This window comes from Syngnathus acus, chromosome 22 (assembly GCF_901709675.1).
Source record: "Syngnathus acus chromosome 22, fSynAcu1.2, whole genome shotgun sequence".
NCBI classification, from domain to species: Eukaryota; Metazoa; Chordata; class Actinopteri; order Syngnathiformes; family Syngnathidae; genus Syngnathus; species Syngnathus acus.
Genome location: NC_051106.1, coordinates 695,585 through 718,518, shown reverse-complemented (window position 1 = coordinate 718,518; position 22,934 = coordinate 695,585). Strand labels below are relative to the sequence as shown.

General features: G+C 43.2%; 1 protein-coding gene and 1 long non-coding RNA gene across 3 annotated transcripts; both read right to left on the bottom strand.

Annotated features, from left to right (window-relative positions):
- Positions 1-693: 693 nt before the first annotated feature.
- Positions 694-6,975, bottom strand: LOC119116758. The gene is made up of 2 exons (XR_005096347.1): positions 6,933-6,975; positions 694-793 (listed from the first exon to the last, which is right to left on the bottom strand). It is a non-coding gene; the product is annotated as an uncharacterized LOC119116758 (long non-coding RNA).
- g2e3 (G2/M-phase specific E3 ubiquitin protein ligase) lies at positions 810-4,150 on the bottom strand. 2 transcript variants are annotated; one of them, XM_037242387.1, is made up of 10 exons: positions 4,020-4,150; positions 3,573-3,694; positions 3,152-3,249; positions 2,946-3,047; positions 2,762-2,886; positions 2,528-2,690; positions 2,344-2,450; positions 1,856-1,972; positions 1,641-1,765; positions 810-1,398 (listed from the first exon to the last, which is right to left on the bottom strand). In XM_037242387.1, the coding sequence occupies exons 2-10, from the start codon at positions 3,637-3,639 to the stop codon at positions 1,106-1,108; spliced, it is 1,197 nt and encodes a 398-aa protein (XP_037098282.1). In that variant the 5' UTR covers positions 3,640-3,694; positions 4,020-4,150; the 3' UTR covers positions 810-1,105. The 2 variants fall into 2 exon arrangements, with proteins under 2 accessions (XP_037098282.1, XP_037098283.1); XM_037242388.1 differs by having other exon boundaries at positions 810-1,395.
- Positions 6,976-22,934: the final 15,959 nt, after the last annotated feature.

The following is a 22,934-nucleotide window of genomic DNA, read 5'->3' as shown; positions in this document are numbered from 1 at the left end:
TTCATTCACGATACATCACGATATAGTGCTCTACGATCGATACAGAACAATATCCTGATTTATAACAATTCATACGCAAAATCAACAAGGTACTGCAAACTCTTTATTTAGTTAATTACAAAGTGCTTCCAAACGAATGACTTGAAGCCCAAAGGGGAGCGAATTTCCTCGTCTTCTTGGACACTAGCCATAGCACCAGCCCAGGAGCCGCGTAGTTGTCAGCTCCCCTTTCACGTGCCTGCTCTGCTCACAACACAACACGCCGCGCACTGCTCCCGGAAAGAGGAAGCAAGCAACAATGAACTGGATTTCAAAATAAAGTCGCGTCTAATGTCCGAGGTCAAAAACGGGCGATATAGATCGATGTTTACGTTTAGCATCGATGCCAACAAATCGTAGAGCATTATATTGATTAATCGATGTGTATCGATGAATCGTTACACCCCTAGTATCTACCTTTTGAGTGAACGACGTTGGACGCGACCGACTTGTCCCCTCCCGATAAAGGGTGTCAATTTGGCTGGATTATTCCAAAATGATATAGCGTGATTGTCAGCACCGTGACAAGCAAACATTTGAATCATTAAACATATGTATCAAAGGTCTTTCTTGTAGTCCTTGGCGGAAAATTCAAACTTTGGAGGTCTTCACAAGGGAAGAATCAGAGTACAAAAGCCAGTTCAACAAAACGAGCAAGCAAGGAAGGATTTATTTGAATTAAGAGTTGTATTTTTCCAAGTTGATACTGAAGTCACAATTTAACAAGTGAACAATATCACTGTGAAACATCATTCTCTTCATGCTACATCTTAGAGCACAGGTGTCAAAACTCAAGGCCAGATACGGCACGCCACATCATTTTATGTGGCCCGCGAAGACAAATTGTGCATCAGATTTGTGTGTCATTACTAGAATTTCAAATTGTGTTCACTTTTAATCACAATTTAATCAGTTTGTTTTGTAGCTTTAACTGTATATAATATGAGGTGCTCATACATTTATTTGGGTTGACAGTCATAATGGCCCTCCGAAAGAAGCTATGACTACAATGCGGCCCCCGAAAAAAATTAGTTTGACACCCCTGTCTTAGAGTAATAAAATAAACTTAATTGTTAAGAAACTGTGACGGTGCAACGTTGCCAGGCAGGAGGTGCGCATGGTGGCCGACGGCCGGGCTGGTAGGACGACTTGATGGGCAGGAGGAGGGGGTTCTCCTCGAGCTGGCTCTGCGGGAAGAGGCCCTGCTTCGGCCGCGTTTTGTCCTCCTCTTCCTCGTCGTGTCGGCGGTGAGGCCAGAGGAGATAAATGGAGGGAGTCGGCGGGAGGCCGGCGGCGTCGGTGAACCGGTGGCCAAGAGGAGGAGGTCTCGCAGGAAGATGGTGCTGCGGTGGCTGGCTGCTGGAGAAAGAGGGGATGCGGTGTGTTGGGGTGTGCTGGAGAGGCCCGCATGTCCGTGTGAAGCGGCTACACTCATATGGAGGGACTATTGTTGTGCCGGTGGGATTAGGGTAATTTGCCAGCAGGAACAAGGGGGGGATGAGGCATATGCAAGGGCTTCTACAAGCATGTCAAGGTGAAGGAAGCCGCTTGGACGTAAGACGGCTGAAAAGGGCCTTGAAAGGGGCGTCGGTTTTGGTCACCTTTCCTGTCAGTGGACTTTGCGCATTCGGAACAGGTCCAGTCAGCGGCGTCCACCTTGAGCCCAGAGCACTTCCTGTGCGTCCCCCTGGATCCGCACAGCAGGCATCTGATCACTGTGAACCACCTGAGCGTCGTGGCAACGGGGAGAGAAGATTACGACGACTTTTAGAGCGACGTCGCGGGAATGCGGCGACCTCCGGCGAGGCGGACTCACCCGGTTTTGGCGGAATGCGCACGTCCGTTGGTGCAGAAACAGGCGCAGGCGTCGCAGTGCATGTAGACCTCCAGCAGGTCGGCGTAGGCGTTGGCCTCCAACTCCCACGATGCGTCTCTGCACCGCAACCACAGCAATGGTCTGCAGGCGCCTCGGCTTGCAGCGTGACCTCGTCTCGCATTGCCTTCGCCAGCTGTGCGCTTGTGTCGCTCGGCGCACTGCTTTGGCTTTTGCCTGCCTGCCATCGTCTGTTGCATTTCTTTCGCTTGTGCGAAGTATTGTGTATTGTGTTGCGCTGCCTTGTTCTCGTGCTGTTTTGTCCTGTGTGTTTCGATGTCATGCCTTTTGTTGCCTGGCGATGTCTTGGCTGCTGTTTTTTTTGCCAGTAGTCAGTTCATGTTGCCGTTTTTTTTTTGTGCCATTTGACACTGTGTTGTTATGGTGCGCCTCTAGTTATGTGTTTTTTTGCGCGGTGTTGAGTTGCGTACCTCTCGGGGATGTAGATTCCCATGCGTAGCATCTCCCGCTGGTACTCGTCCTTGTTATTGCACAAGGCGCATCTGAAGAAGAAGAGGCCAGCGCTGTGCGCTTGCCTCTGACGCGCACGTAATGTCACACAGCTGCCAGGCGCGTCCACAGTGAGGTCGTCAGTCTGCGGGCGGGCGAGCTCACCTGCACGCAGTCTCTGTGGAACCAGCCGGCGCGGCAGGACGGACACTTGAGGACCTGTCGGTCGCCGTCGATGGCATCCAAGCACACGGAACACGACTGAGGCGGGCTCGGGTTTGAGCTCACGCATGCAGACTGGGACGGGCTGTGGTTGGGACAGTAAGAGCTGCGGAGAGATGGACAGAGAGTGGGACAAGCACATTTTGCGCTGCGCGAGGCCAAAGACGCGAGACTCACGGGAAGTTTTGGGTAAACTGCGAAACAAACCCACTGTTGCGTCCGCACGGGAAATGCACCGTCTTTCGGCAACTTTTCACGTTGCAGCCCACGCATGCGCCCTTCTTCTTGCACGCGCAGCACGTCTGCAAGACGCAACAAGTAAGCCTCAACTGCCGGGCCAGCGGTGACGCGGCAAACCGACCAGTTGCGCCGAGCGGCGGACCTCCCGCTTGATGTCGTCCACCAGGAACCCCAACACGCCCTCGCTATCTTTGCCCCGCTGGTAAACGCCGCACGACGTCAGCTGCGAGGAGAAGCGCATCGAGTCAAAATTCTGGACGAGGTCTTGGTTCTTCGTCTATGAAGGAAGGGCTTCTCGGGGCAACGAAAGCGCAACTCGATGCTGACCAAGCAGAAGTAGTGCACAGAGATGTTGTCCTCCCGCAGGGTGAATTTGTCCCCAAACAAGGCGGGGTCATCCTCACAGCGTCGGCAGAGAACGCAACCTGGGAGTTACCACGCGACATTGGGTCCGAGCAGGGGGGGGAAAAAATGAAGAGGGAACTAAATTTAGTACAAACATACTCAACTCAATACAATTATCCCATCTAAAATGAAATAAACTGAGTAAAGGATGAAGCCAAAAGCAATCGACGCGACATAATTTAGTCAAATACAAAATTGCTCATTCACAAAATAAATCCAAATCTGCTCAAAAGGAACCAAGACAACAATAAGCGCAGTACTAAAAGAAGCCAATTCTTTGAAAAAAGAAAAGTCAAAAGTAATAAAGGGAGTTGTTTGTTGTCTTTCCTCATTCCATACTTACACTGGACCAACATTTTGCTGCTGGTGACCGCTTTGTGCCTTCCCAAGCGCCTGGCTTTCTTCTTCATGTTGTTCTTCTCCAGGGTCAGCGGTCACACAATTGTTGGAAACTCAAGTCTTATGCTGCAGACAACAACAAATGCATTCATACATTCACAGACATAGCAAGGCTGCCAAAATAGACATATCTATTAAATAAACTTCAAATCATGACTAATTGCAAACACTCACAGCTAACTGAAGCTATAGTCTAGCTGCTAGACACTCTCGTCTAAAATGAGATTTTGGAGCAATACATCAGAAATGTTTCATTTATTGACAAATGAAAGCCACTGCTTCTCGCTATCCGTTGACTTGACGAACATTCTTTGGTTTAACGCGAGAAACCGTGCAAAAGCTGCCCAAACCGAAACAAAAATGTCGGTGGAATAAGAGTAAGTGGACCTACGTCAAGGCTCAGCGCGTGATTTGGAGGTTTGCAATGATTTTTTATGTCGCTCTGTTGTCTTTTCTGGACTTGCGATGTTCTTTCTGATGGCTAACTCTTTTGAAAATGCGCTTTCAAAATAAGATACGTCATTTCCGCTTCCGCCCCTTTCCTCGAAGATGGGCATTCTCTCGTCCCTTGCGCTCACCGCCTTTCGAATGAGTGTATTGCATTCTTGTTGAAGATGTGTCTTTCTTGTATTTTAAAATAGTCGTCTCTTCTTCATTCAACAATTTTAGTTTTAGTTTACGCGGCGGGTTCCAGTTCCTTTTTGACGTGTTTTATCGTGAAAAAAAAAAAAAAGAAATACATTTCAGCTTCCTTTTTGAGGAAAACGACAGAGAATGAAATCCCTTGTACAACCATGTAAACAGATTTTTTTGTTTTTGAAATCATATTTATGACATTTTGAATGCTTGTTGGATTTTGGTCCACAATTTAGGGAGCGCTATCTGCGCCTCACGGCAAAAGCCATTGCCAATCACCTGTTATCCAATTCACTCACTGCGTGCTCGTTTAATTTCTTCAGATTTAGGAAAATGCAAGGACACTGAAGCAGAAATTAGACTTACACAGGTTGGTTGAGTTCAATCATAATTCTTGTTAAGAAAGCTCTGTTTTCAGGAAAGTACAATACAGCGCTGGGCCTTTCAAGAGCAGAAAGTCTCCATTCAGAAAAGGCAACGTTCAAGGTTCTTTGGTCTGCTTATATTCAGTTGCTCATGCCGGTGTGGGCGCGTTTGATGGGTGATGAGTCGTTGGGGTGGGGCGAGGTTCGCAGTAGAGTTTGATTCCATCGGAGTGGGTGCTGGTATGGACGATTCGGTGTGTGTGTGGGGGGCTGCCGTCTTCCATCCTGTCTTTCGGCCTTGGGGATCATCTTTGGCCGAGTCCTTGGCTGTCTCCTTCTGGCACCAGCTGGTTTTATCTCCAAGTGACCTTCCTGTAAACATTCTGCTCCATTCCTTGCACATATACTGTCGTACCTCATTCTTTCACTTTTGTCATTTTGTACGAATTTATGTGAGCTGTAACATCATTAATCCATGTCTTTGCTCACATCATTATATTCTTAGTTTAATCATGCTTCCCACCATATCTTTTCTGTTAGGCAAAACATTTCCCTCTGTGCAGAGCGTTCAGTAGTAATCGAAAAGCTGGCGTCCCGCATTAGGCGACATATGTAAGTACAAGTAAGATGGCGGCGCGTGCACACGCTGCGGCCTCTCTCTGTCCCGAACGGTGTTTTGTTTTGTCGTTTAATGTGGGTTTGTCCGCCAGTTTTGTGTGTTCGTCTCGTCGTACCGGGTTGTGCTTCAAGTGCGGCGGGCTGGTTCTGCTCGACATCGGCGAAAGCGGGTTTTGTGGCGACCTGAACTTTGAAGCGGGGACATTAAAGGCGCTCGGTCTGCGCCGTCCTGGAGCGTCGCCGGACTCGCCTGCTGTTCTTCCCCCGGTTGGGCGTCCGGGCCTGGCTGGCGGCCACCCCAGCTCGCCCGGCCGTGCCTTCCATTCTTCTGGCGGACGTTCGATCGCTGGACATCAACATGCCTGCTGAGTTCTGCGGACCGGACAGTGTGTAGCTGCTGTGCGTCTGGAGCGGATGGCGCGCTATCGGGCGGACCGGGCCATTGTACGAGGGGGAACATCGCGTGGAGGTGGACTGTGCGTCTACATCCGTGAAGAATGGTGCCGGGACTTTGTTGTGGGATGCCAGCACTGCTCGCCACTGGCGAAGTTTGTGATCTCCGGGCTGTTGGGGTCCTGAACTCTCTCCCCGTTGTTTTACTTGTGTGTTAATCGTGTGCTGTGTCTCGTCACCGTGGGATAGGGGGAACGGTATTTCGGTTTCTTTGTGTGTCCTAGCATGAAGGAATTGACAATAAAGCTGATTCTGATTCTGATGACGTTTAGTCAAAACACAAGATATAATCAAGTACTGAACGGTCAAGACGACTCTGGCCGTGTCCATGATTTAGAGAACAAACATCAGGCATGCATTACACAGTTCCTTAAGGGTCATTAAGCTATTTAAGCAACATATCAAAAGACATTTATGTTGCAGTGCACAGAAATACATATTGAATCATGAAGTTGTAGCAACCTCTGTTATTATCTTATATCAAAGAATGTGTAGTTATGTCTGCTTTATTTGTTGATTCCATGAATATACTTGTCTGCTTATATACTTTATCCAAAGAGATGTGAGCGTATCTGTTATTGTGGCTAGGCGGGTTTTGTGTCTTTTGACCCTATTCCTTCACACCCTCTGTTGACCTCAGTTAAACTGAGGTCACCAAAAACCCGTATGTGTTCGTAATCCCTCTGTCGGCCCACCACGTCCCTCTGTGGAGCCGCTTCAAGTCCCTCTGTGGGGCCGCCAATGAGTGAGAAAAATAAATATAGATAAAATTCATACCCAGACATTTGTAAAAGATGGAGAGGGGAAAGGCAACTGGCCTAGACGACATTCTAGTGACAGCATGGAACTATCAAGAAGAGATGGCAGGGGAGATTCTTAAAAGCGAGAAGATTCCCGAAAGAAGTGGAAGATGAGAAAGGAAATGTGAGAGAAAAATACATAAACAAATAACGAAATACATACATACATCTATACCTGCATATAGACAGACAGACATCGAACGATCGCCCATTCGGTCACTCAGTCATTTGGTCTCGGTCATTCTGTCACTCGGTCAATCAATCAATCAATCAATCAATCAATCAATCAATCAATCAATCAATCCCGCACTCACTCACAAGTGTCAATTAATTTGTAATAGTATTGCAAGCAGTTTAAACTCTATTGGAATATGTGAATGTCCATATCTGTTCTATCAAATTCTAATCCTTCTTTACCTTTGTATAAGGCACAGGTGTCAAACTCAAGGCCCGGGGGCCAGATGCCGCCAGGCACATCATTTTATGTGGCCCGCGAAGACAAATTGTGCTTCATATTCATGTGTCATTACTCGAATTGCAAATTGTCTTCACTTTTAATAATATTTTATTTTTAACTATTAGACCAGTTTTTACTTGTCTGATTTGAAAACGAATTACTTGTCAGTTTATTTTGTAGCTTTTACTGTATATAATATGAGGTGCCCATACATTTATTTGGGGTGACAGTCATAACAGCCCTCCAAAAGAAGCTATGACTACAATGCGGCCCGAAAATTATTATTATTATTTTTATTTTTTATTTTTTTTATTTTTTTTGACACCCCTGGTATAAGGGATAGCCTTTTCAAAGCATAGTCATCGTAATTTATTCAATCTGTTGTTTGACTAACATTTAATCATTGATCAATCACGTATCTTAATTCATGCTTTTCCTCCTTTGAAGCGACTATGTACTTCAAACCCAAACGCCACCATTTTATAGGGAAAAACCTTTGTTGAATCTATTTGTTTTCGCCATAATACTCCTGCAGTCATCTTAAATTTGTTCAATTTATCAATCCCTTCCATTGTTTATCCTGCAAATGAATCACGTGAATAATGTGTTATTCAAACTTTAACGTTCATAAGTTATCCCCCTGTTCCAAATCCGTTTGGAGTCTGTATGTTATTGTTCCAATTTTTTACATTTAATACTCTCCCACCTATTTGATCCTGTTTTGAAAGGTCTACAATTTATTATAAGCTATTTTAAAACTCTCCACACTTGTTACCAGGCAGGTGTGTCTGACTTCATAACATCAAGTCGGGTTGTTGTGATGCGTCTAGTGTGTTGGTGGAGTGTCCAGTGCATGTCACTTCTCACTGTCAACCCTCACCGCTGGCTAGCAGTATGCGAACGGGAGAGCCGAGTGCGTAAGTCTCTCCCTGCCAGTACATAGCCTCTCTAACAGCAAGCCCTATGTAGTGCCTCCACGCAGCGACACATGGTAACTGGGTACAACACGGACCCAGGCTAAACTACAAGGGACTCGGAGGAGGTTTGGCCCCTAGACGTGCGGCACGCAGGCCCACCGGTGTGTGGACACGCCCTGGTGCCCACGAACCAGCCCCCAACTATGGGTTAAATAGTACCACTGCCCAGTGGGCTCCTCGGGAGAGGAATGGGCTAAGGGAGTCAACCCCGACAGAAAATCAATTTCCCTTTGGGTTAGCGTCAGGAAGGGCATCCGGCTGTAAAAAGTTTTGCTCCAAAAATTCTCAGTATGGCTAGAGACGGCCATATCGAGAACCCAGTCCAACCCAGCGGCGCCTGGAAAGCGGACTTTAAAACGATGATGATGATGATGATGACACTTGTTACCAGGCTTTGGCTCCATTTCACGATGTTGTCTCCCATTCACTTCATTTCTGCCGAGCTGTTTCTTCTCCTCCGTCTAGCATGTTGAAGACTTAAAAACCATCAAATCTGAAAACACTTAAAATCTCACAATTCCCCCCTTTGTTTTTTTTTTTTTTGTTATTTTGTTTTTTATTTTTATTTGTTTATTTATTTATTTATTTATTTATTTTTCCCTTTTTACACATTCTAAAAAATGTGTCACAATGGTTAAAAAGCAAAAATAACAATGTCCATGGTAACATACCCATCGCCAGCTGGACTTCGGTGTACCTCGATGCCATCCTGGCCTGGAATCACCAATTCTCAGTCCCTGAAACTCGACTGGCAGCATCTCACATGGCTGTATGAACAAAAGCCATCACCCTCCTGTAGCTGTGCATGCAGCTCTCCGGACAATAAACATCCATTTCTTTCACTTTCTAGATTAAAATTTCACATTTTCACTTTCAACATTGCGGTAACATTTTGCAAAATTTCCTTTTTCCCTTATAATTTCTAATTAATTTTCTCACTGACTCAACCCATTTCAATTTTTGAACCGTTCATCTTATGCCTACCGATTCCCAAACTTCCCACTTTTGAAAAATTTCAAATTCTCAACTTTAAAATTCACGCCCAATTTTACAGAATTCTTTCTATATTTTCATCCATTTTCTGACCACTTCAACACGTTCCAAATTTAAACACAATCTTGTAGCATTCCCCGAATTTTTATTCAGCCTCTACGCCTTCACACGCAATTTCTACAGAAATGACAAATTCTAATTAGTGTGAAGGTGAAGACCTTCACACTATTGTTATTCTACAGCATTTTGCGCTAGCTTTCCGCTAACTTTCTTTGCCGCTTAACTAGTTCCACATACTTCAACCGATTCACTCCGTTCCACTTTTCACTTATTCCAAATATTCATGGCATGGGTGCTTACATTTTTTTCGTTCGAAAAATTTTCCGTTTTCGCAAAATTCACAAATTTACGGCCAATTTTGCCCCATTCATTCTTAATGGCAGATTCAACATTTCACATTTACGTTGTTCCAGTTTGAAATTCACATAATTCAACACATTCAAATCACATTGGGGACATTCCCAAACTTGCCAAATTCAAAATGTTCACGTTTTCATCTTTTATTTGAAATTCACACCCAATTCACCAATATTTCCTTTTTCCCTTCTCATTTCTACATTTTTCAACCCATTCAACCCATTCCAACTTTCAACTGTTCATCATTTTTCTACCTATTCCACAACTTACCAAAAACTTCACATCTTTTATTTTGAAATTCACACCCAATTCCTTTTTCCCTTCTCATTTATACATTTTTCAACCCATTCAACCCATTCCAACTTTCAACTGTTCATCATTTTTCTACCTATTCCACAACTTACCAAAAACTTCACATCTTTTATTTTGAAATTCACACCCAATTCCTTTTTCCCTTCTCATTTCTACATTTTTCAACCGATTCAACCCATTCCAACTTTCAACTGTTCATCATTTTCTACCTATTCCACAACTTACCAAAAACTTCACATCTTTTATTTTGAAATTCACACCCAATTCTCCAATATTTCCTTTTTCCCTTCTCATTTCTACATTTTTCAACCGATTCAACCCATTCCAACTTTCAACTGTTCATCATTTTTCTACCTATTCCACAACTTCCCAAAACTTCACATCTTTTATTTTGAAATTCACACCCAATTCCTTTTTCCCTTCTCATTTCTACATTTTTCAACCGATTCAACCCATTCCAACTTTCGACTGTTGATCATTTTTCTACCTATTCCACAACTTCCCACTTACCAAAAACTTCACATCTTTTATTTTGAAATTCACACCCAATTCCTTTTCCCCATCTCATTTCTACATTTTTCAACCGATTCAACCCATTCCAACTTTCAACTGTTCATCATTTTTCTACCTATTCCACAACTTCCCACTTACCAAAAACTTCACATCTTTTATTTTGAAATTCACACCCAATTCCTTTTTCCCTTCTCATTTCTACATTTTTCAACCGATTCAACCCATTCCAACTTTCAACTGTTCATCATTTTTCTACCTATTCCACAACTTCCCACTTACCAAAAACTTCACATCTTTTATTTTGAAATTCACACCCAATTCCTTTTCCCCCATCTCATTTCTACATTTTTCAACCGATTCAACCCATTCCAACTTTCAACTGTTCATCATTTTTCTACCTATTCCACAACTTACCAAAAACTTCACATCTTTTATTTTGAAATTCACACCCAATTCCTTTTTCCCTTCTCATTTCTACATTTTTCAACCGATTCAACTCGTTTCAACATCATTCTGCAACATTCCTTAAATATTTATTCAACTTCTTCACCTTCACACGCAATTTCTTCAGGAATTGCAAATTCTAGTTATTATTGTTAATCCTCCGTGACCCTCGTAAGGACGAGCCGCACCAGTAATGGATGGATGGATGGATTGTTAATCCTAACCCCAAGTACCTATCATAAATTGCCATTTAAATCAATTGTCGCAAGGGTCATGTCACCGTAATTGTTATTTAAAAACCCTACTGTATTCTTTTTTAATTAAGTAGTGCCCTGTATTACTATTTTGCTGACTATCCAGAATTCCAACTTTCTTATGGCCCCTCACCCCTTCAAACTCAAATATGCATCCTATAAATCAGTCGCAATTGATGTGTAATTAAATTCTGTCGTTTTGATAAAGGTCAATTAAGTTTAGCAATTCAGCCTTCTGTTGCCCGAATCCAAATTTTCACCGGTCCAATTATAAATGTCATTATTTCAATTAGGTTCATCATGTCTTCGAAATGCTATGTTACATATAGAAATTTATGATTCAAATGATTTAATTTCTATCGATCAATGCACACTTTGCAAAGATTCTGATCACGCTGTCGTATGATTTGTTATTATTAGTGCATCTTCACTGTCCATATCGATGTATTTTGTTTTTTATCTCCGTTTCAATGTCAATAAGCAGCCTTATTATTCCCTCTTTTATCAAAACTCCTCAGTTATGTCCGCCCCAGCACCCAAACACACTTCCATCCCTTTTGTCCCATACTCCACCAACTTTGTAATGCTTCAGCAGTCTTTAGCAATGTGTCCAGTTTGACTTCATGTGCCTTGTGCAAGTCTTTAGCAGCCTCTCCTCTTAGATTCTCATGATGATGACTCAGGGCTGGATTGTCCGCCATTCTCAAATGCGTCCATCTTGTCTTTGTTCTTTCAGTCCATTTTCTTTTTGATCTGCAACTGTGTGTGTTCCACCAACTGTATGGTTCTTGTCCTGTGAAGAGCTGTGCTTGCCCCCTTCAAGCATGATAATAGTTCCCGTTGTTCTCCCAAAGGTCAAAGGTGTCTCATGACCAGGGACAGTCCTCTGTTGATTTTGAGACAGCCAGTGGAGTACGAGGACTCAGTTCAGGACTTGTGCCACACGCTAGGGCAGAACACACTGGGACACAAATTTCACAAACTATCTTCGTGTTATCAGTCTTCCTGTGTAGTATTTGTTCCTTACACCCCAAATCTTCCTCTTAACATTTTGTCTCCTACCAGTTGCGCACACTCATCATCTTACTATCAAGCCGCCCTTATCAAATGCTTTTTTTTTTTTTTTTTTCTGAGTAATCCATCCACCATTAACACAGCTAAAATCCTCGTTCCAGTGTTTATCATCAAATAAAGTTCCGAAATCCTTTGTATTAAACTGTAATGTAATTTAACAATCTACCAACATGGTTGTATATGCGGTGAATGTTATTGTTCAATCTATAGGTCATACAGCGCCTGTGTTCCAAATATGACACTCCTCCTTGATTTACCATCTCATATGTTATTGTTGTCAGCAGCGCTAAATGATAGTGCTTGAAAGTGAATGTCTTATCGCCCAATTTAAAACACATGCCACATTTGAGCTAGTATTTATTCATTTATTTATTTGCCATCCTCATGTTAGCTGGCATGTGTCAGAATTAAAATGTAATTTTGCTTTTAATTTTAAGTCTTTCTAAATTGCTATATTACTGCACCGAGATAAACTGTTAAATATATCTTTAAAAACAAACAAAAACAATCTCTGCTCCTGCACAGACTCTTAAAAGTGGCACCCAAATGCCAGCTTACAACTCAAACCTCCTCCTTCACTCTCACATTTTTTTGATAAAACAGTCTACTTATCTAGACACTGTCATCACGTACTAAATAATGGCCTCCAAATATAATGTTGTTGCTGTGGTCCCTCAAAACATGTGACTAGAATTTGGACAATTATTAACCCTCATCAATTGATCAATTATCTCCTCACTAAATTCCTAGCCTGTTAACCTATCTGCATAAAGAAGACATTTACAATGCAAGCGATAAGAGAATAACAAGGAACACCTGAACCCTAACCCAAGAACACAAAGAAAACATAACAATAAACAAAATAAACCCAAGTACTCCAAATATTTCCTCATTAAAATTTTAGCCTTTTTTGTGCAGAGCACCATTGATTTCTCATCATTGACCTAATTTTATCCTTAATTTAATCCCAATCACAAATGCCCCCTACTCAATAATTTACTTGGTGTTCTTTTAATAAAAAGTGCCCCCTTGCAATGTCGTTTTTATTTGTTGTTTTTAACTCTAAGTGATTCAAATCTTTGATTTATTCTTACATGTAACCACCTTGCATAGTCTAATGTCCTAATCGATCAATAATTCCTCCTAAATTTAACATCTGCAATCACAATTTATGTAATTTGATCCAATTCAATAATGCCTGTTCTCTCTTACTCTCACATTTTTTATGAGGGTTGGGCACTCTCCTTTTTGGACCAGTTTCTGCCCACAACCCTCAGATTATTCTATAATTTCTAATTTTTACATTTAACAATGCAAATCTGATAAACCATTGTCTAGCACACCATCTTCGTGCAACATTTTAGCCCAATTCCATAATTTATAACAAACTGATACACAAAGACAAACATAGATAACACACGGGCCCACAACATAGACATGACAATCTTCCCAGTTGATGACAAGGGGGGGGCAACCGAAGTGTGGAGAGCCTCACCACCACCACGTCGCACAATGCAACCCCCCACCTCTGTCCAGAATATGCATTTGTGCCCACCTGACCGTTTGGCCCAAACTTTAGAGCCGCACCCTTTTGAAAACAAAAATGGTTACAGTTTAACCCCACCACACAATGGGATATAACCTTCATGCTAATTATATCTATACATTCTTTATCAAATTATTTTTAAGCCATTTTTTCTGACTCCAACTCACATGACAAAAAATAAAAATCAACAATTTTATACAAATCAACTTATTGTTCTTCATGAACCACAAATCATCACTTCCACCCCATGAACAGCAGCACCACAACTAATCACTCACTTCTCTAGCTGCGTCACTGTCCCATCTGACAGCCAAGCCTGCTTTCCACACAATATTATCATAGACACACTTCAACAATTATGTAGCGACCTGGTTAACCCAGTTACCCTTCGCCCTAGACAACAATATAAGTCTCTAAGGTCGCACTATTGAGGTCGCCAGGCATCCGTCCTGCTATATCAGCGATGCCGTCACCTTTTTTTTTTTTTTTTTTTTTTTTTTTTTCACGAGTCCCCGACTCGTATTGGTGGCCTGGCCGATCCAATCGACCCTGACCTTAGGCAACAGTACAGTCCCTAAGCGTCTACTATTGAGGCCACTCCGGTGCCTATATGCTAGCCATTGGCATCCCACAAGTTCCACGGTGTGAGTTTCCTTCGCTGATCAGACGAAGTCCTCACCACCTTTCTCCTTTTCTTTTCCACAACACGTCACTTTTTCACCAGTTCCCATACAAGCATAAATGTAGTATATACATACAACCACAATTCCTGAACACAGAGCTAAAATTATTAATATTTAATTTTAATTTTACTCCGCTTTCACTCCACAACATTGCTGAACTGGGAGATTTTTATAAAAAAGTTCCCCCTTACCTTTTGTGTTGATCGGACTGCAATATTGTTGAGCAAGAGCGGAGATGGAAGAATCTTTCCTGGAGCATGCACTTTCCCTTCTGAAGAAATCACGTCGGATGGTCACCATTTGTTGGATTTTGGTCCACAATTTAGGGAGCGCTATCTGCGCCTCACGGCAAAAGCCATTGCCAATCACCTGTTATCCAATTCACTCACTGCGTGCTCGTTTAATTTCTTCAGATTTAGGAAAATGCAAGGACACTGAAGCAGAAATTAGACTTACACAGGTTGGTTGAGTTCAATCATAATTCTTGTTAAGAAAGCTCTGTTTTCAGGAAAGTACAATACAGCGCTGGGCCTTTCAAGAGCAGAAAGTCTCCATTCAGAAAAGGCAACGTTCAAGGTTCTTTGGTCTGCTTATATTCAGTTGCTCATGCCGGTGTGGGGCGCGTTTGATGGGTGATGAGTCGTTGGGGTGGGGCGAGTTCGCAGTAGAGTTTGATTCCATCGGAGTGGGTGCTGGTATGGACGATTCGGTGTGTGTGTGGGGGCTGCCGTCTTCCATCCTGTCTTTCGGCCTTGGGGATCATCTTTGGCCGAGTCCTTGGCTGTCTCCTTCTGGCACCAGCTGGTTTTATCTCCAAGTGACCTTCCTGTAAACATTCTGCTCCATTCCTTGCACATATACTGTCGTACCTCATTCTTTCACTTTTGTCATTTTGTACGAATTTATGTGAGCTGTAACATCATTAATCCATGTCTTTGCTCACATCATTATATTCTTAGTTTAATCATGCTTCCCACCATATCTTTTCTGTTAGGCAAAACATTTCCCTCTGTGCAGAGCGTTCAGTAGTAATCGAAAAGCTGGCGTCCCGCATTAGGCGAAATATGACGTTTAGTCAAAACACAAGATATAATCAAGTACTGAACGGTCAAGACGACTCTGGCCGTGTCCATGATTTAGAGAACAAACATCAGGCATGCATTACACAGTTCCTTAAGGGTCATTAAGCTATTTAAGCAACATATCAAAAGACATTTATGTTGCAGTGCACAGAAATACATATTGAATCATGAAGTTGTAGCAACCTCTGTTATTATCTTATATCAAAGAATGTGTAGTTATGTCTGCTTTATTTGTTGATTCCATGAATATACTTGTCTGCTTATATACTTTATCCAAAGAGATGTGAGCGTATCTGTTATTGTGGCTAGGCGGGTTTTGTGTCTTTTGACCCTATTCCTTCATGCTAAATAATATTATCTGGACGTAAAAGACCGGGCTAACAGGTCGGTGGACGATGCGGTCAACATTGGGCTGCACTACATCCTGCGCCACCTAGGCACCCCAGGGACGTACGCCAGGATCCTGTTTGTGGACTAAATGGCATTGGAATGGAAGTTCAACAATTTAGCCACCAGATAGCGCTGCCCATTCGAAATGGTCGAACTGAACAACAAACATGACGCCAGCGGTGAAAAGAATGAAAAGCTATTAATATTGTTTTAATAGAGTGGGTGAACGGATAGACCGCTAATAGACCGCTTTTAGACGACAAAATGCTCACAGGGATCGTTGGCGCTCGTTTGCTCGTCGTGAAAATTTAATATTTTCTAAGAGATTATTACGAGGTGCCCTCGCGTCTAATACATTTTCATTATATTTAAAGGACTCTTGTCTTGGAACATCGACTTTTCTTTGCTTTTTAAGTCATTTTCTTGTGTATCTGGAGTATCAGGTCAACATGGGACTGCGCTACATCCTGCGCCACCTAGACACCCCAGGGACGTACGCCAGAATCCTGTTTGTGGACAACAGCTCGGCGTTCAACACCATCACTCCCGACATCCTCCACCAGAAGCTCATCCAGCTCGCGGTGCCTGCCTCCACCTGTCAGTGGATCACCAGCTTCCTGACCAACAGGAAACAACATGTGAGGCTGTGGACCATCACATCCGACACCCGGACTATCAGCACTGGCGCCCCCTAGGGGTGCGTACTCTTCCAACTGCTCTTCTCTCTCTACACCGATTGCTCCTCAGGCGACTCTTCTGTGAAGCTCCTGAAGTATGCAGACGACACCACTCTCATCGGACTGATCCGGGACGGTGACGAGACTGCGTACACACAGGAGGTGGAGCAGCTGGTCCACTGGTGCAACCAAAACCACCTGGAGCTGAACCCGCTCAAGACCGTGGAGATGACAGTGGACTTCAGGAGAGACCCTTGGCCACTTCCACCCGTCAGCATCCTCAGTAATGCTATCACCTGGGATCCACAATCTCCCGGGACCTGAAATGGACCGGCCACATAGACTTTGTCCTGAAGAAGGCCCAGCAGAGGTTGTACTTTCTGAGACAGCTCAGGAAGTTCAACTTGCCACAGGAGCTGCTGAAGACCTTCTACACTGCCATCATCCAGTCTATCCTCTGCACCTCCATCACTGTCTGGTTTGGATCGGCCACCAAACAAGACAAGCACAGACTGCAATGGACAATCAGGTCTGCGAAAAAGATAATCGGGATCAACCTCCCATCTATCCAAGACTTGTACCTGTCCAGGACCAGGAAACGTGCAAGTAACATCTCTGCAGACCCTTCTCACCCAGGTCCCAGTCTGTTCAAACTGCCCCCCTCCGGACGGCGTTACAGAGCGCTGTACGCCAAAACCAGCAGACACAGACACAACTTCTTCCCCCAGGTTGTCGCTCTGATGAATTCACACCACTCAGAGACTCAGAGACATCACTGTGCAATAACAGCCTGCTCTCGCCACTTAAATGTTGTCAGTTGCGTGAATGACCTGCGTGAAGCTGGCCCCCCACCCCACGCAGAATTTAAGCAAAATAGTCAGTTTCGTTTGTGCTGGTTTGTGCAGCAAAAATTTTCGTTTGTGCTGCTATGGTTTTTTAGTAATGAACGATTCTTTTATAGGTCATCCAGAGTTCACCCAGCCCCCCATCTGCTCAAAATGAATCCCAAAATGGTACCGTTCGTTTGTGCTTCGTTAGTGCTGGTTTGTGCAGCAAAAATTTCGTTTGTGCTGCTTCCGTTTCTGAGATATTACACATTTATTTTATAGCGATGACGTCACCCAGCCCCCCATTTCGCTCCAAATGGACCCAAAATGGTACCGTTCGTTTGTGCTTCGTTTGTGCAGGTTTGTGCAGCAAAAATTTTCGTTTGTGCTGCTTCCGTTTCGTAGATATTACACATTTATTTTATAGCGATGACGTCACGTAGCCCCGCCCCCTGTTTACTTCCAAATGGACCCAAAATAGTGCCGTTCGTTTGTGTTTCGTTTGTGCTGGTTTGTGCTGCAGAAATGGTACCGATTGTGCCGCAAAAAAATTTGTTGGCGTTCAGTGAATCATTCAATTTGTCATTCATTTAATACTAATTTATTTTCTTGAGATGTCAAATCCTTGCTCCATTAATTAACCATTTGTTTGTGCCATTGCAATTTTTCATTATTAAAATCATGCATCTTCATTAACCCCCTGTCATGTATTTTATTCTTTTTCACTTGACATCATGATAACTCCTCAATTCTTACACATGTATTATCCAACTAATTACCATGCAAGGTGACCTCTGCAGGCCGGTAAGACATATCGCAACAGGGTGGCGACAAACAAAGACGTGCAACTTTTTCAAGCGACAAATGCACAACTATCTCCGAAGATTTAATAACAGTGAGTGACAGAAAGCGTCTTTTTCTGGGAAGTGACCATCGACCAATGTAAGTAAAATGTGTAAAAAAAAAAAAAAAAACGGAGTTCCTACAATATAGAATTAAAACAGAGGCGTAGCCAAGCCGGGGCGAGCCGGGGCGGCGCCCCGGTTAGGACTCCCTGCGCCCCGGTTGAAAAAAATCGAGCTTTTTCGATTCTTCATTTTCATGCCGTTTTTTTTCTTTCGGTCTTGCGCGAATGTGCTTGCGCTATTCTATGTGCGCGATGTTATCCATTCACCGTTTGCCTCCCGGACCCGGATGTTGTTTTAGCGATCAGCGAACGGCGTGGGTGATGTTCGATTTTTTTTCCTGTGGGCGTGCGCCCCTACTGGAAAAATTCCTGGCTATGCCTCTGAATTAAAAACACCCTAGGTAGTCTGAATAGCTAGTTGGCTAACATTGTCTTATTATACGTGTGTAATTTGCACTGACCAAGAAAACTAAATTTCTAAAGAAAGCATGCTTGATACATTTTGATGTCACAATATTTTTCCCTTTGCATCATTTTTCCGTCCGAGCATAGCAATTATAATGATCACGCATGTGTAATTTTAATTATTCAAGCAATGAATCCTGATTATATTTATATTTGTCCTTCAACTAGATGCCCAAACAACCAGCAGTAGACAATGATTTAATTGTTGCAGTTCTCTGCTCATCAAAAGAGGCCATACTTGAAAATGGTAACGTAGCCACTCCAAGCGCTACTGTGTGGACAGATCTGAGTGACCAGTTGGAAAAGAAGATGTCTGCAAAGGCTCTGTACACCTTTGTAAAAACAAACAGACGCAATATCTGGTCAGCTCTGGGATTCATTCATGATGAAACTGATCCTGAAACTAGCAGTGAAGCAAGCTCGGAATCAGGACCTGAACGGTCCTTTCAGCTTCATATTCCTTTTGACAAGTGGATGGAATTTATTTCGGAAAAGGCTGAATACAAAGATAAGAACTGTCGAACCCGAAAAAGAGAATATACAATTTTGAAGCCTGGCACCTGGACCCACATCATAAATGAACAAATCTGGAAAACAGTCAAAATTCCTTGCACATTTGTTTTTAAAAGAGCCAAGGTCTAGCCATTGGTCTCAAATAATTATATCGAAATCAGAGGATACTGCAAGGAGTGTCATGGCCTTCTCAACATTAATTGTAGCGGAGAGCCAGAAATTAACAGTCCAATAATATTGAACTGTTTCATTAAGAACAGTGATGACTCCCTACACACTGGTAGCTCAAAGCGGTTTCTATCTGGACAGTTGCGTGTGCAGGTAGCCAAGGAACTTTGTGAGGGCAGGATGGAACCACATGTATGGCGAGCATCACAGGCAAATAAATTGATGGACTTCGGAGACCCTGAGCCAAGCCACCTGCCAAATTTGGCCACCCTGCGCAAGGCAAAGCAAGAGAAAAATGATTTGGCATTAGGTGACAAAAATCCAATTTTATCATTGCAGATGTTGAAATACAGTGCACCTCACAGTGACAGCATCAAAGGCATTGGACTTGACAAGTTTTTCTGTCACTATTGGAGTCAAACACAAATGGATGTGTACAAGAGCTTAAAGAAATCTCACCCAATATTATGTGTTGATGCAACTGGCTCAATAGTTAAAAAACTGATGAGGTCGAATGGCATGTCTGGCCATATCTTCCTGTATCAGGGTGTTATGACAGGGCATACCAGCTCCAGTGTCCCAGTCGTGCAGATGCTGTCAGAGAAGCATGATGTTAATGCTATCACACAGTGGCTGAAGGAATGGATCCATGCAGGTGCATCTGTTCCTAAAGAAGCAGTGAGTGACTTTTCTCTGGCGATTCTTGGAGCTCTAGTCAAAGCTTTTACCCCTCATCCTGATCTGAAGAGCTACATCAATGAGTGCTTTAACATTTCACGTGGGAATCAACCTGGACATCTACCCCCATGTTTTGTCAAGGTAGACGTAGCACACTGTATTAAGATGATCTGCCGATGGGACTGCCTGAAAAACAAAAGACCTCGTGTTAAGGATTTCTTTGTTAGGTCAATAGCACAGCTTCTTAAGTCACAATGTTTGCAACATGCAAAAGAACTTCTTCGTGCTATCACCATTGTGGCACTGAGTGAGACAGAGGGTAATGACAATTCTGGAGCCCCTATCCCATCAGAAAAGTGCAAGAAATACTTGAGAGCGCAAATCGCAGAGGAATTTCTCCCCATTTCAGATGAGGAAGTTGAGGGACAAGAACCAGGTGATGCATTAAATCAGCACATCCAGACTAATGTCCGACAGTGGGTGACAGAAATATGTGAGGAGAGCAGGTCACTTGCCATGGCTGATGGGGATAGAGACAACATCCACTTCCTCCCTGAGATTATTCCCCAAATAACAAGACTTGGAAGTTACTTGCCATTCTGGACAGCAATAATGGTCCCTCTCTTCAAAAGCACCAGCATCACTGCAAGTTCCGCAGCTGTTGAAACAGAGTTCAAAAACATAAAAAAAGGCGCCTTTTCAAGCATGAAAGCCTACCCATTCGTGTGGACCGGTTTGTTGCTCGTCATCTTTCCTTCATTGAGGGAAACATGCGAATTTGCTCTGCAAAACAAAAAAGTGAAAAGGATGTGTGTGATGCCACGACTGTCAAAGAGCCTGACAATGTCTGCAGTACTTCTCAAACTGAAGTAGTAAACAAAAGGGAAAAAAAATCTCATCCTGGAGCGGAGCCAGATGCATCTACTGACAGTGCAGTTGAGAACTGGAGATGTTTAGCGGTCCCACCGAAAAAAAGAAAGATAACTTCATATCTCTCTCCTTGTCCTGAATGGCTGCATATTGATACACAAGTGGGCTGGAAAAAAGTCAAGGTACCATTGTTGAAAAACGGGAACCATCAACAGCCTGTTAAACTTCGCACATCAAAAGTGTTTGTGCTCAATGCTTGTGCATTTGATTCTGTCTTGCAATGCTTATGCTGTTCTTTCTGTGAAAGTTTTTCATTTGAAAAGACTGTTCTGAACTATGAACGTGAGAACCAATTCCTCCACCTGGTGAAAACCATCACAACACAGGGTGTGAACCCACAGGTATACTCACAGAGGGCAGAACTGCTGGGGAAATATTCAAAAGGACTGCATATGCCTGGGAGATCTATAATGACCTGGGAAGTGGAGTGAAAGCAGCATCAGTATTCTTTTTCATCTCAATTTCTTTTTCTGGCTGTCATCAACTTCACATACATGTATTAATTGTCAGGTTGCGGTGAACCTTTTGCATGTCAGATGTAATTGAAAAAAATGATCACATAGGCTTATTGAAAACAAGGAAATTAATCAATGAGCACGATACAAACATAATTACAGAAATATCCTCGTTCTAAAAGCCATTCCCCGCAGTGAAAGTTTTCTGTAAGCTAAAAAGAAAAGAAAAAAAAGGTTAAGAACATATTTACCTTGTATTCGTCCTGCATCAGGAGCATTCCAGGAGCTTGAAATTCGCGACAAAATACAGTGACGTGGGCTGGGTGACGTCATCGCTATGAATTAAATGTGTAATATCTGCAAAACCGTAGCAGCACAAACGAAACTATTTGCAGCACAAACCAGCACAAACAAAACACAAACGAACGGCACTATTTTGGGTCCATTTGGAAGTAAACAGGGGGCGGGGCTACGTGACATCATTGCTATAAAATAAATGTGTAATATCTACGAAACGGAAGCAGCACAAACGAAAATTTTTGCTGCACAAACCTGCACAAACGAAGCACAAACGAACGGTACCATTTTGGGTCCATTTGGAGCGAAATGGGGGGCTGGGTGACGTCATCGCTATAAAATAAATGTGTAATATCTCCGAAACGGAAGCAGCACAAACAAAAATTTTTGCTGCACAAACCAGCACTAACGAAGCACAAACGAACGGTACCATTTTGAGCAGATGGGGGGCTGGGTGAACTCTGGATGACCTATAAAAGAATCGTTCATAACTGAAAAACCATAGCAGCACAAACGAAAATTTTTGCTGCACAAACCTGCACAAACGAAGCACAAACGAACGGTACCATTTTGGGTCAATTTGGAGCGAAATGGGGGGCTGGGTGACGTCATCGCTAGAAAAAAAATGTGTAATATCTCCGAAACGGTAGTGTCGTGTATTTGGACTGTGTGGTTACCCGTACTGGGGGGTGGGGCTAGAGGTGATGTATGGCGGGCGGATGGCATGTTGTAGCTGGTGAGAGACGGCTGCTAAAAGAACGAACATCAATACATGATTGACTCACTGCTTCCCTAAAACCTGGTCGTCCTGTCAAGTTATTTCTTATAGTATAGAGAAACATTACATGGTGTCAGAAGATAAACTTGAGCTGTAATATGGCACAATTCAAACCACCGCCGAGTTTGAGTCTGGAAGGAAATCTTGCCGAGAACTGGAGAACGTGGCTGCAACGTTATGAACTTTTCGCGGTTGCCAGTGGAGTAGAAGAAAATTCGGAGACGGTGCAATGTGCCACTTTCCTGCATGTTGCGGGAGAAGAAGCAATAAAAGTGAGTAACACGTTTGTTTTCACGGAAGACGAGAGGAACAAGATTGCTGTGTTGAAAACCAAATTCAAAAATTACTGTGAGCCCAGGAAGAACCTGACCTACATAAGGCATGTTTTTTTCTCCCGTGCACAAGGTCCCTCAGAAACAATGGATGCCTATGTCACAGACCTGAAAAATAAAGCTAAAGACTGTGAATTTGGCAACCTGTGCAATTCACTGATACGTGACAGAATTGTCTGTGGGATACGTGATGATCAACTAAGAGCTCGATTGCTCAGGGAGGCGGATCTTACGTTAACAAAAGCACTCGATGTATGCCGTGCCA